The sequence below is a fragment of the Lissotriton helveticus genome, chromosome 12 (genome assembly GCF_964261635.1).
Source record: "Lissotriton helveticus chromosome 12, aLisHel1.1, whole genome shotgun sequence".
In the NCBI taxonomy this organism is placed as follows: domain Eukaryota; kingdom Metazoa; phylum Chordata; class Amphibia; order Caudata; family Salamandridae; genus Lissotriton; species Lissotriton helveticus.
The window spans coordinates 248,074,283-248,087,975 of NC_136073.1; the positions used below are offsets into that span (position 1 = coordinate 248,074,283).

General features: G+C 46.3%; 1 protein-coding gene across 1 annotated transcript in view; it reads left to right on the forward strand.

The window, feature by feature from the left end:
- Nucleotides 1-1,635: 1,635 nt before the first annotated feature.
- The window catches only part of TCF25 (TCF25 ribosome quality control complex subunit), a 458,474-nt gene continuing 446,416 nt past the window's right edge, over nucleotides 1,636-13,693 (forward strand). The window contains exons 1-2 of the mRNA XM_078671033.1: nucleotides 1,636-1,949; nucleotides 4,075-4,281. Of these exons, the coding sequence (XP_078527159.1) occupies nucleotides 1,758-1,949; nucleotides 4,075-4,281 (399 nt within the window). The 5' untranslated portion in view covers nucleotides 1,636-1,757. The remainder of the gene's footprint in view (nucleotides 1,950-4,074; nucleotides 4,282-13,693) is intronic.

Sequence of the window (13,693 nt, forward strand, 5' to 3'; positions counted from 1 at the left end):
GTATTATTTATTTTATACCCTTCTACTTTTTGTTTTCAAAATTCAAAAAATTCGTTATACAAAAAAGACATACCCAAATACATTTATCATACAATATGTTCAAAAGCATATAAAAAACATTACATATAACAAACAGTACATATATCTGAATTTCATATATACATTAACACAAAAACTTGTGCATCAACATCATTAATCATTATTGCACTAACTTTTCTTTGAAGAGAAAAGTTCTTTATGCTCAAAAATAAGGAAAAATCAAGTGGAGAAAACAGTCTATGTACACAACAATGCAAGTTAGGCTGAGAGAGTCAATCAAAAGCTCAGTCCAACACAAAGATAGTTATTTTAAGCAGTTGTCGGATGCTTGTCTCCAAATGGCCGTAGGAGTCTTTCCTACAAACAGAAGTTCAGTTTTTGTTTGCATTCAGTTTTAAACAGCTATTCGTCATCCACGTGGCGACTACAGCCACAAGATTTAAAATTTCAGCCAGGCAAGATTTAAACTACTCTGCTGAGATGGTGTTAGGTACTGAGAGGTTCACTATAAGTTGGGTGTCGTTGGCATACGACACCACCTGAACGTTATATTTATTAATGATAGCTGCAAGAGGTCTCATATAGACATTAAACAATGTAGGGCTCAGAATTGAGCCCCGAGGGACTCCTCTAGGAGAAGTAAAGCTTTCTGACATGCATGACTTTAGAGTGACTTGAAAGATTCGATCCTGAAGAAGTAGTGAAAGCTATTTAAGCACTTTACCGCCTATCTCACATTTCTGGAGTCTATGAGTGAGGATCTTGTGGGATACAGTGTCAAAGTAAGCCCTTAGGTCAAGCAATATGAGGGCAAAGGTCTTTCTCAGACAGGAGGAGAGCGGACTCAGAGGAGTATTGGGTTCTGAAACCTGATTTGAGAGGGATGTAACAACTCTTTTGATTCCATGAAAGCTAACTATGTATGACAAAGAGGTAGGTTTTTCACTTTGTTCAGTCATTCTACATGAGGATGTACATGCAATGTAAGAATGCACAATTTCTCTGCCTGTATGAGTAATTACACAAACAAGGATTTAAATTGCACCAATTCTAATCTCATCAGAATTGCTGAGCACACAAAGATCTCTGTAGAAGGTATCGGATCCCTGCAAGGTATTTTAAAATGCAGCCCTTTCTGACCTCGTTAGCTAGAACAAATTTGCTGTCACATTTGCCCTTGTTGCCAATTTCTTTATAACAGATTTTTCAAACAAATGCATTAACTGACTGTCAGACTCTGCTTTGAAAGCTCTGCCACTTGTGAATCCACCCCCTTTCCTCTGCTACACCTTGACCCCCCCAACTGAATCATTTATAAATATAATAGCTACCAAATCAACTTGTTACAACCCGGGATCAATGTCTCAACTAGAAACCTACACAATGATATCACGCTTACTTCCTGATGTTTAATACACAGCAAATGGAATTCCTCATGTCGCAGGTAGCGACACACAATTGAACTGACGAGCACTCTTCACTATCCTACCAGTCACACATACTAAGTGACGTCTTAACTTTCCCTGCCTGTTTTGTGCGTCTACGTCCAAGCGACAGTGAATGCGTGCTAGGACGCGCGCACGCGCTCCGTTCTTCACGCTTCCGTCTAGTGCGGCGCGCGCATGAAGTATGCAATGTCGCTGGTGCTGCCTGACCAATGGTTGTGCGCATGTGCGTTGCGGTTCCTGACAGGCACGGGTTCGAAGGAATAGGGTAACATGTCACGCCGGGCCCTGAGGCGGCTGAAGGGTGAAGTGCGGGTTCAGGAGCCACTTGGTCCTGGGGACCTGCCGCCGGGGCAAGCTGAGCAAGAGGATGAGGAGGAAGAAGCGGATGTCCCTGTCCGGAGTAAACACAAGAAGGGCAAGAAACTTCTGCAAGAGAGAGGAGTCACCAACCTGTTCGAGCTGGTGAGAATGTCCAGCACATTCCAGTCATGGGTTGAAGTGGTGCTACTGGGCGGAAGAGGGCTCTGTCTCAGTCCACGTGGGGTTGATCACGACTGGGGATAATGGGGACGTATACTGTCAGCTTGTATGTGGAGTCAGCACTTTACGTGAAGGGGCAACAATACGTGTCTAAAGGGATCGATAGCACTCCGAGTAGGGGAACTGGTGGCAATCGGAGAACTAAAGTTGTCATTAAACTCCGACAATACTTAATGAGGAGCAGCAATATGACAAACTGGGAACAATGCTTTAAATGGGCCGGTACTGTCCGGTACGGAGTACCTGCACTTTTATATTTTGAAAGGGAGAGTACCTGCACTTCTCACGAGAAATGCTATACTTTTGATTGGAGAATACCCGTACCGGCACTTCTCAGAAACCATCAAATACTCTGGTTACAGAGTGCCGGCACTTCTGTTTTTCCATTGCATGCACTGGTTGGGACGCCCTCGAGTTACCATATGTCAAGCTTGAGTAGCTTATCCAGTTCTTGTTCAAACTTCGCATTGTGATATCTACATTTTAAAAGGGAATGCCAAACTACAGGGACCAAAATGCAAAGTAACACTCAGTACTTGATGCCTCACTCGTGCCTATCATGGTGCGCCGGGAGAACTCTGAAGCAGCTTTTAGACGGCGACAATACTGACTCACAGATGAGATGAAAAATCACATTGTGGTCACACAAATATCTATTGTAGAATTATTGAGCTTCTCACCATTGACAATGCCACAAAGCAGTCCTATAAACATCTGCTTCTGAGGCACCTTTAAGTAGTTGCTAGAGTGCCGCACAGTGAGGTGCAATATGGAAGGTGTTGGGTGAAGTGCCTCCAGTTTATAACTATGCTCCGAGGGTCGTGCGGCGACTGCTTATCAGCATGAGGTGTTGGCAGTTGCAGAAAAGTACGAGAAGAGTAGACACTGTTGTTTATGCGGATACTGCCATTTTATTAGGTCTTAACTGCAGGCAGCTTTAATTTTCTGATGTCGAAGATCTTTTGTGAACAATACCAATACTGAAAGTGGTCTTGTGGCTGGCTCATTGTTTACTTTATTCTTGTCAGTCTCATTTGTTGGTTTCTTGTTCAATGGCTTTCCTTCCACATCTTACCTCCCCCGGAGCATAGCTTCTTTAGCATCCTTTTGATTAGATGACTTGTACCTTTATCCTACTCACAATCAGGGAACTACTTGTTTTTGTTTCTTTGATTACTTCATGGGAGTGTATGGGCTTTCTTGCTCTCACATCATGTGTTACATCTCCCCTCCAGTACCCATCCCTCTATGTGCTCCAGGTTGCTCCTTCCTCAGCAAACAATAAATAGCATGTCAGCTGCGCCATGCCATTAGTGTGTTCATGCGTGGTGACACAGGGGAGCAAATACCTCATCATGCTGAGCCACCGTAGTGTAATGATGAATAAATGTACATGCGTAATGCCACAGATAGGTACATTTGCAGCATCTAGTCTGATAAATTCAGGTATGGCCATAATAAGCTATAGTTAATAAATTAACATATAAACTGGGTATGTGAAAGTAGTTTCCTTTCACTTTTAAACGAAAAAATACTATTTTGAAATGAATAATGCAGAGGGGTATAGAGGCCGGTGAAGATGAGAGGAAATATGGGAGATGGAGAGAGAGACAAATGGCCCGAAGAACTGTTAGCCATCCTGGTTTGTGTGGCGCAGATGACTGCCAGTTAAGTCTGCGTGTCACTTTAGAGCGACAGCTGCAATATATCAAGTAAGTTGTAAAGAGATCTTTTGCAAAGGGCTTGCTTTTGGCTGGTGAATACTGAGGTTTGTCTTGGGGTACAGAATTCCATTCTACGCGTTGCTTGGTTGCTGCTATCAACACGATGCCTTTTCTTTGCTCGTGGTTAATAACATAGAAAAGCTAGCCAGATTTGTGCCACTGGTTCCGTTTTTGACTTTTCTGTAGAAATGACAGTTCTCTCAAAGTCCTCAGTCATCTAACATGACTGTTCTTTATTTACTGTCACTTTGCCCATCATTATTTTATAAAGCTTGAACGCATGCACCTCTGAGCAGATTTTGACACCATCTTTGTTTATGCAGATCACAGATGTGGACGGAGACCCAGAGGAGCACCCCCCTTCCAATGCTGTGGTTGCAGATTCCAGACTGAAGGAATGCGATACAACTAAGACAATCCAGGACACTCAATCAGGAGAGTTAACCAGTAATGGGTTCAGAGAAGACGATGATGAAGTAGAGGAAGAGGGAACATCTGAAAGCCATCATCAGACACCAGCTTGTACGCAGGTACTTTATGACCTCTGTTGAATTCTGCAACTCATTGTATAGTAATGGATCGAATGGTAATGTTAGACAAACGTCATAGAGCAATTTGTGGCATTGAAACTCTCCACTCTTTACCTCAATTCCAGGCATATGTTTGATTTTGTTCACCAAGGTGGAGAATTCAGAGTGCCATGTTATTGATTATAGTCATATAATTTGACAGAATGTATGTGTATTGTATTTCTGTAGTGCAAACTTAGTCAATACGCTGGAGTGCTGTACATGGTCTAAGACCAGCAGAAAGTCAAAGAATAGGAGGAAATGCTGCTGGGTTGAGGATGCTTAATGCATTGCGATGTAGTGGTTTTTAAAGAGGTGAGTCTTCAATTCTTTCCGAAATAATAAGCATTGGGGCAGTCCCGATTGGATAGAGGGATTTTGTTCCAGATCCTGGGTGCATAGATAGAAAGGCCTGCTGCCATTTTTTTACTCTCCTTGGTCTGCTGCCTGATGGTGTCCTGGCTGTACGTGTGATGAGATTCACCAGAGATGTTAAGCTTGTTTACCAGATAAGCAAGGGTGCTGGTCTTGATCGCTTTGGAAATGATACAGCTGGTTTTGAAGATGGTGCGGTCCAGCCAGGGGAGCCAATGAATTTCCATCAAGGTAGGGGTGATGTGTTCATATTTCTTCAGGCCATGGATGAGATGTGCTGCGGTGTGTTGGTGTAGGATGCTTCTAAAGGGTGCCAGTAATGTGTCTGGGAGGCTATACAGTAGGGCATTACCACCATCAAGAGGCATGAGTACAAGGGCTTGTTCAGCTGTTCTGAAGTCGCCTTTTGGAAGAAATGGTTTGATTTTCATTAGAAGGCCGAGTTGGTAGCTGCCTGTCTTTGTATTTTTTTGGAAATGTGTTCCTTGAGGGAGAGGTTGGTGTTTAGGATGAATCCAATTGATTTATCACTCGGTGAGAGTTGGAGTTCGAATAAGTCATGGTTCAGGGCATTGAGCTAGGTTTGTACTGTATCTTGTTTCTTGTACTTGGCAAATAATAGAAATTCTGTGTTGGTGAGGTTAAGTTTCAGGTAGGCACTAGGCATCCATGTCTGGATTATGTGCAAGCAATGTTTGCGGCATTGAATATCTGAAGCGGAGGAGAATTTCAAGTGGATTTTTGCATTGTTGGAATATTTTTGAATCTTGATGATATTCGTGAGTAGAGCACCGAACGGCTCCATGAATTGGTTGAACATGACAGGAGCAGGAGACCTTGTTGAGCCCTAGGAGACTCTGCAGGTGATAAGGATCGTTTGCAAGCTGGGGAGAATGGTTTGTCATATTGAGCAACTTTGTTTAGATATAAGATAGATTGGTCACTGCAATCAAATCTTTTTTTTATTAGTTTATTTTAAATGAAACTGAAGTATTCTATTGTTGCAAATGCCAGTTGATGTGTATGCAACAAAATAAATCATTCTTCTGATCATATGATTCAAGATCGAATAATACTGCAGTAATAATAGGCGGTTGTTACCATCCAAAGACGTCCTTTATATAGGGGCACCCTTCCATAAACAAAAGACTGTACTCCATCACATCACAACATAGTGCTGCACATCATAACAGGTACCTGCACCTAACTCCACCGTATACAACACTTCGCACCATACACCACCACTCTGCTATACAAGACAAGATTAATAAATACATACAACAGTAGTTTACTAAGGCATATTAATACATGTAACCATAATCGGTACAAAATACTCTTTAAAACATCCCAAAGCTGTTGCATAATCTTTATTCCACATTTCTGTTATAAAATCCAAAGCTTCTGCCTCGGTTTTGCCAAACAATTTATAATACAAAGGAACAGGTTATTCAGCTCTGAGATGACCAATGCGGTACTCTAAAATAAGGCACCAAACAATACATAAAATGAAGCAATCGTCAAACAAATGCACAAGTGATGATTAATAAAATTGCTTAATGTTATGCTTAATGTTATGTATTGTTTTGCAGTTCAAATCATTGAAATTGCTTAGACCAGGGTCCCCATATTCCATTGATAACTTATTGAGGGTTCTCCTGATTCCAATAATGATTCAGTGGAGGTCTCTGGATTCCAGTTAATATAAAGTGGGGTCCCAAAGAAGTCAAAAGGTTAAGATCTACTGATCTAATGTATTAGGAAATTGCACCTAACTAAAGGTAACTCAAGGCACAAACTAGCTTAGCACAAGGATGGTGAACGAAAGACGAAACATACCATGTACCTAAGGAACTGTTCCCCTTAGGCGAGGATAGGATAGGATAGAAATGTATAAAGCGCACTAATACTCGCAGGTGTCAAGGCGCTAGGATAACACAGGTGATGCCCAGTAAAAGGTGCCAAACAGAGATATGTGGCATTATTGTACAACTTAGGTCTGAGATTACAGGTCTAGAAAAGATGCCAGACACTTCTCTGGGTAGCCAAACTGCCACCTTTAAAAACCCCAGATGTGGTTGTTGTTTTTTGTTAAGGATACATGTGAGGAAAGCCCTAAGAATACATGGAATATTAGAGCAAGCCCTCCTGTGTTAAACATAACCTGGTAGATGTGCAACTGGAGGGTATTAAGGCTTTTTTACCTTTTGGTTTTACCACTATCGAACTTCTCAACTGCAGCACTTCATCGTCCCAGAGACCACTGCGACCTGCCCTAAATTATTGTAGAAACTTTATTAGCTGCCTGTCTTTCACTGCGATTGAGGTAAAAATGTTCAGCTTTGGTTTTTACCTTTGCCAAAGGGAAAATTGCAGAGGAGACAGTATAATGGAAAACATGATCTCTGTACACATGTGGGGTGCCATACATAGCACAAACAAGGATATATGGAGGCAGGTCCCACCATATTCCTGCTGCCCCTCATACTTCTGTTGTTCCTGCATTTTTCTGCTACTTCTTCCCCTAAACCATTGGTGTTCATCTATAGCGGGTTTTTCCCTTGATTGAACCAAAGACCTGTTTGGAGTTATTCAGTTCAACATTGTTGGTTTAAAATTTGGGGAGATTTATATGTGCATAATGAGGAGAACCATGCATGTTTAGGTAGCAGAGCTGGAGGACATTGGCTACTCGCATTTGGTCTACTCAGTTAGCTGGTATTCTCTCTAAAATGAATCCTGTTTGATGTGAAATCTAAGAAATTATGATATAACCCAGGAGGATTTCCTGTTAGCAATATATGTAAATTAATGAACAGAATATAATCCAAGGCATTGCTTATAAAATGAAAAGAAGGCCAACCTTCCATTAAAACATGCTGAGGAACGAAGGGCTTTCCCTCAAGTCGTCTGGTGGGTGGGGTTTTAATTCACCTTCCTTCACCATCACCCACTTGGTTTTGGTCACTTGGTCTTAATGGATAATGGGCTAAGTGATCTTGGATTGGGGTCTGATTCTGTGCCTCTTGGTGTTCCATACAGACTGACCCCATGTATGTACCTGTCCACTTTACCCTCGCAGCGAAGGTCTTTTGTGAATGAGCAAGCCACTTGAAGAATTTGCGTAACGTTTTATAGTTTTTACCACCTTAATGTGTAAAGAGACGTAACTGTAGTATATTGTTTCAAACTTTGGTTCTCAAAGTGAAGTTATACAATTTCTGCCTATGCCCACCATCACCCCCTTCTACATGAAGAATTTTATTGCTGAGAAAATACAGATTAAAGGACAAAAGGGAAAGGTCCAGCTTCCCTCAATTATACCAGACCTAGAGAAGAAAATGTATCAGGTCCAGCTTACCCAGACCACTCTAGATATAGGGAAGAACATGTATTACGACGAGGGAAAAGTAAAAGGGGATATTTTAATTTTACCATCTTTTTGCATTCTATTTAGATGTTATGGAGTACAGTCAGAAACAGGAGGATGCATGGGGGAAACAATGAAAGTAAATAAACTGGACACAAGTAGAATAAAAGTCCAGTTGCTGTAGAAAAGTTAATTTAGAATGTGAATGTAGAAACTTTCATATCCTATAGCAAAATGATTCTTCCTTTCTAGATTATGGAAGTTGTTGGGTAGAATCTTGTTTCATAGCAAGGTCAACATGGAATTCTATTAGCCAAGTGTCAAATGTTGGTGAGTTACAGCCAGCTATTTATGTACAACGAAGTTATGAGCTATTTTGCCATATTAAAAGCAGAAAAGATGGCTTTTAGTGAGTCCCCTGTTCTAGCATGCTGCCTGCATTACCAGTTCTTAGGTAAATAAGGTTGACTAGCATCTGCGACAGGGCACTGATCCAGAAAATTTAAGAATTGAACGTTTTGCACTTAAATAGCTGAAGAAATAAAGTTTAAAGTCTGGACGTACCAGACTTGCTGACTTGCTTCATGCAGTGCTTCAATTATATTTTTCCTGGACAAGCAAATATTATAGGTGCACCATGTGAAACTTTAGATGTGGGTCTCCAATTTATGGCTGAATGTGTTGGATAGAGAATTTGGCACATTTTGGAAAAAGTATAACAGTTTTGGCTGGATGTTCATCTAAATGTTATTTATTCTACTAATTGAGATTGGTAAATGCAGAATTCATGTCTATTAATTTAATATGTTCATGCAAATCCGATAGGCGATTCAATTAAAATGTTATAGTGCTATCCGAGCAAATTTTATTTACAAGCAATTTTATGTATTATTTTTTTCTTAGAAATATATCAATTGATCTTACTACCCGCTGAGTTAGGTTAATCTTGTAGACAGACCACTTTCTAAACTAAACCGCAATCGTCATTAAATGAATCCAGTGATTTCCTGTATTAGTCGTTAGTGCAGTCAGATCATCCACACAGAGCTTTACTTAGGGCAATCTAATGCGCATCCAGGAAGTAGAAATGTCTTGAGATTGCCCTATTTTAATTCTCAGAGGTTGTATACACCGAAGCAGAAAGGGAGCATCCTTGTGGCTTTCCACATTTAATATTACATTTATTGATACTCTTCATATTAACCTCAACTGACACAAACAGAGCAAAACATTTTTTTTTTTAAACATATTTTTATTGCAGAGTTAGAAACCACAGGATACAAACAATCAACCCGTGCCCCCGCGACACCCCACTGTCCAATAATAAATCCAAACTGTACACAGCCATTCAGCCCGCATCCCGGAGGCCGGGCGGCATGTTGATCCAAGCAATAGGAGAAAATCACAGTGCAAGTCCCACAGGGACCATGGTCGAAAAGCCATCGTACGTATCTGCTTTTTACCCCCCCCCCCCACAACAAAATCTCCGTCAGCCATCCCAAAACTAATGCAGTAACATCCCGCGCTTCGGGGCTCCCCCTAAGCGCCCCCGCCCCAACTCGCCTGGCCGCTCCCCCAGCCCTCCCCCACTGCCACAGCACGCAACCTCCCTAATAGAGCCTAGGCACCCAGGCTAGCCACCCCCTAATGGCTTCCGTCCCGCCCCAAGTCCCATAAACCAGTCCCCCCCAAGGCCCCCCCCCCCTGGCAACTGCTAGGAGTACCCCTCGCCCTGTCGAGTTGGATGGATCTACCACAGCGCGGAAATTAGCTCTTCTGTGTGCGCCCCGTGGTGTCCACCGGCTCAGTTCTCTCCATCCCCGTCATCCACCATAGAGTCACGCAAGGCCTGCACCACCTGCTCCCATGCACGCGCCGCGTCCAGAACCCTCTCATTCCCCAACTTAACAGCCTGTTTCATCCGGAGCACACTCTCGCAAGCAGACCACCGCAGCAATTCATTCCTCCACCTACGCAGCGAGGGCCCCCCCCTGGACTTCCAGTGCCACGATATCTCCCTCTGCGCCAGTATCAGACCCAGGTCAATAAATTTGCTCGTCACCTTGGTGCGTTTGGTGTGCGGGAACCAGAGCAACAGGCACGCCGCCATATCAAAGTCCACCTCCCTGGCAGACACTTCATTCAGGAGTTCCCCTACCTCTGCCCAGTAGGTCCCCAATTGCGGGCACCCCCAAAACAAATGATCCATGTCCGCACCCAAAGACGAACACCGTGGGCATCGGGCATCCGGCACCCGGAAGTACCGCTGTAATTTCTCCGGGGTTAAATAGGCCCTATGAAGCACATAGAAATGCACTTGTTGAAAGCGCGCATTTCTCGTGCCCTTCCACGTACGCCGCAGGATGTGTCCCCACGCCGTATCCGGTATGGGGCGGCCCACACTCTCCTCCCATTTAGACTTGAGCCCCAGGAGCGGCTCCAGACCCTCATGCAGCATCCTATTATGGAGGCACGTCACAGCCTTAACCGTACCAGCTGCCATCACCACATATTGGCACGCCATAGTCGTCGTCGGTTCTACGAGCCCCCCTTTCCAGTGCTTCTGTACGGCAGCCACCACTGCCGCGTGTAGGAGGAACCCCCCGTCAGGCAGCCCAAACTGGTCCCGGAGCACCTCAAACGGTGCCAACGCCCCATCTATGTACAGGTCGCCCACCACCTGCAATCCCATCTCTTCCCAAGCCAGCAACGGGGACCAATCACCCCCGTGCGGCAAGGCCGTCAGCATGCCGATCGGAATCTCCGGTGCATAAGGCCGCGAAGCCCTCGCTCTCCGAAGGCTCCTCTGCCAACACAAACGGAGCGTCCTTTCCTCCACGGTGAGGGCCCGCAACTCAAGCCTCTGCTGCATGACAATATAGGACAACACGTGGCGTTGCATCCCCCGATCCCGGTCCTCCTCCGGACCCCTGAACACCCTAGCCACGTTCTGTGTTAGAACCTGCAGCTGTGCCGCTAGGTAATACAGCTCAAAGTCAGGCACAGCCATACCCCCTTCCATCTTCGGGCGGAGGAGCGTGGTCAGGGCCACTCTACGGCGGCCATGCCCCCACAGAAAGCCAATAATCATCGACCTCAGGTCTCTGAAGACCCCTTGGGGAATCCATATGGGCAGCGTCCGGAAATAATAGAGAAAGCGGGGGAGTGCCACCATCTTCAGAAGGGCAATCCTGCCTAGAACCGTCAGCGGGAGGGTCGACCAGAAAGACAAGCTGCCCCGCAGTGCCCGGACACAACGACCAATGTTGCCCTCCAATAGGTCTGCGGTAGCGTGGTAAATGCGAACACCCAGATAGGTGAAACAAGATGGTTCCCACACCACGTCCAAGTCTCCGTCAGGAGCAGGTGAACCCGCTCGCAGCGGGAACACACAAGTCTTCGCCCAATTGACCTTAAGGCCCGACAGCCGGCCGAACTCCGACAGCAGCTCCATAGCACCGGCCAACGCCCGGGAGGTGTCAGCCAGGTACAGGAGCAAGTCATCCGCATAAAGCGATATATAATGCCACTGCTCGCCCCTGGCTATCCCCAAGTACACGACACCCGACCTCGCATGGACCGCTAAAGGTTCCATTGCCAGAGCAAACAACAGGGGAGACAGAGAGCACCCCTGCCGCGTGCCCCTGCCCACCGGGTACGCCGCAGACACCAGGCCGCCCAAACGTACTCTCGCCGTCGCCGATGCATACAAGACCCTTGTCCACCTGCGGAACCCCTCGCCCATACCAAACCTCTCCAAAACTCCGTCCAGGAACGGCCATTCCAAACTATCAAAGGCCTTCTCGATGTCTACAGATAGGACCGCAGGGGCACCCTCCCCGTCCAAGATGGCGTCCATTATCCCCACCAGTCGGCGAACATTCAGCGCCGTGCTCCTCGTGGGTATGAACCCGGCCTGGTCCATATGTACCAGGCCCGTCATATACGGGGCCAGCCTGGTGGCCAGTATCCGGCTCAGAATCTTATAATCCACCGTCAGCATGGACAGCGGGCGGTAAGACCGCACGTCCGCTGCGTCCCGGCCTGGCTTCAGGAGCGGCACAATCAAGGCCTCCCGCATGGATCCGGGCAGCGCCCCAGCCTCGAATGCTTCAGCATACACCGTCAGCAATCTGGGTGTCAAAATATCCGCATACAGCTGATAAAATTCAATCGGTAATCCGTCCACCCCGGGCGTTTTGTTGCGGGCCATATGCTTTATGGCCGCCCGTATTTCCGTGAGCGTTACCGGGCCGCCCAGTTCCTTCGAGTCCTCCTCAGCAAGGACCGGAAGCTGCCTCTCCCCCAAGTATTCCACAATGTCCTGGACCCCCACCTCCAGCTGACTCTGGTACAGTTCCTCATAGTACCCCCTAAAGCACTCCAATATCGCTGCCTGGTTGTACACCATCTCCCCCTGCGCAGTGCGAATGCCGAGGATCGGGGAGCCCCTAAGTTCCGGGTTGGCCAGTCTGGCCAAGAGGGTACCCACCTTGTCCCTTTCCGCATGCGCCCTGACGATATACTGCTTATAGTCATAGCATCGTAAACGTTCCGTCTCAGTGGCAACCACCTCCTTCGCTTCTAATAGCTGGGCTTGTAAGTCCGGTCTAGCCGGCCTGCGGCGCTCCAGGTCCCTCAACCTATCTTCCGCTGTCACGAGGTCATTCAACACAGCCGTGCGAGCATTCGAGAACCTGCCCAGACACACTCCCCTCGCCACCACTTTCATTGCATCCCATTCAATGGACCTACTCGTGGCCGTGCCCGCATTCATTCCGAAATAGCTATCAATGCCTTGCCGAACCACGTCTTGGAAGACAGGATCCTCAAGTGTCTCCGGCCGAAGCCGCCACGTTGGTATAACTGAGCGCTCCCTCTGCCACTGAATGTGCACCAATAGGGGATTATGATCTGAGATAGTCCTAGCTAAGTACTCCGCATGGGAGACCAACGGAGCTAGGGATCCACCACAGAGCACCGAGTCAATCCTGACATGCAGGTCATGAAGCGCAGAGTAAAAGGAGTAATCCCTGGTCTCCCTGTGCCGCTCCCTCCAGACATCCAGCAGCCCCCACCTATCCTGCCAGTCCTTCCTGTGCGCGGTCAGCCTGCGCACCGGGGAGTCCACCAGAGGGGGATGGGACCTATCCAGAGCCACATCAGTAATCGAGTTAAAGTCCCCCCCTAGCACTATCGGGCCCGCCAGGAAGGAGGCTAACGCCCCTGAGAGGCTATCAAGATATCGAGCTTGATCAGTGTTTGGCGCATACACACAGCAGAAAACCACATCCCGGCCATATAACCTCCCCTCCACCGCCACAAACCGGCCATCCGGATCCACTACTTGATTCAGCAATTGAAAGGGTATCCCCGCCCTCACCCAGATCAGCACCCCCCTGGCATACGCTGAGTAGGTGGTGCCAAACACCTGGCCCCGCCATCTTTTCTGCAAGGCAGTACATTCCTTCTTAGTGAGATGAGTCTCCTGAAGCATAGCAATCTGAACCCCCCCTGCGTACAAGATATGCATGGACCTTATGACGCTTCACCATAGTTCGCAGCCCCCGGACATTCCACGTTAGGCATTTCAGATTAGGTAATGTCCCCATTCCAACTTCGTACAGTCCA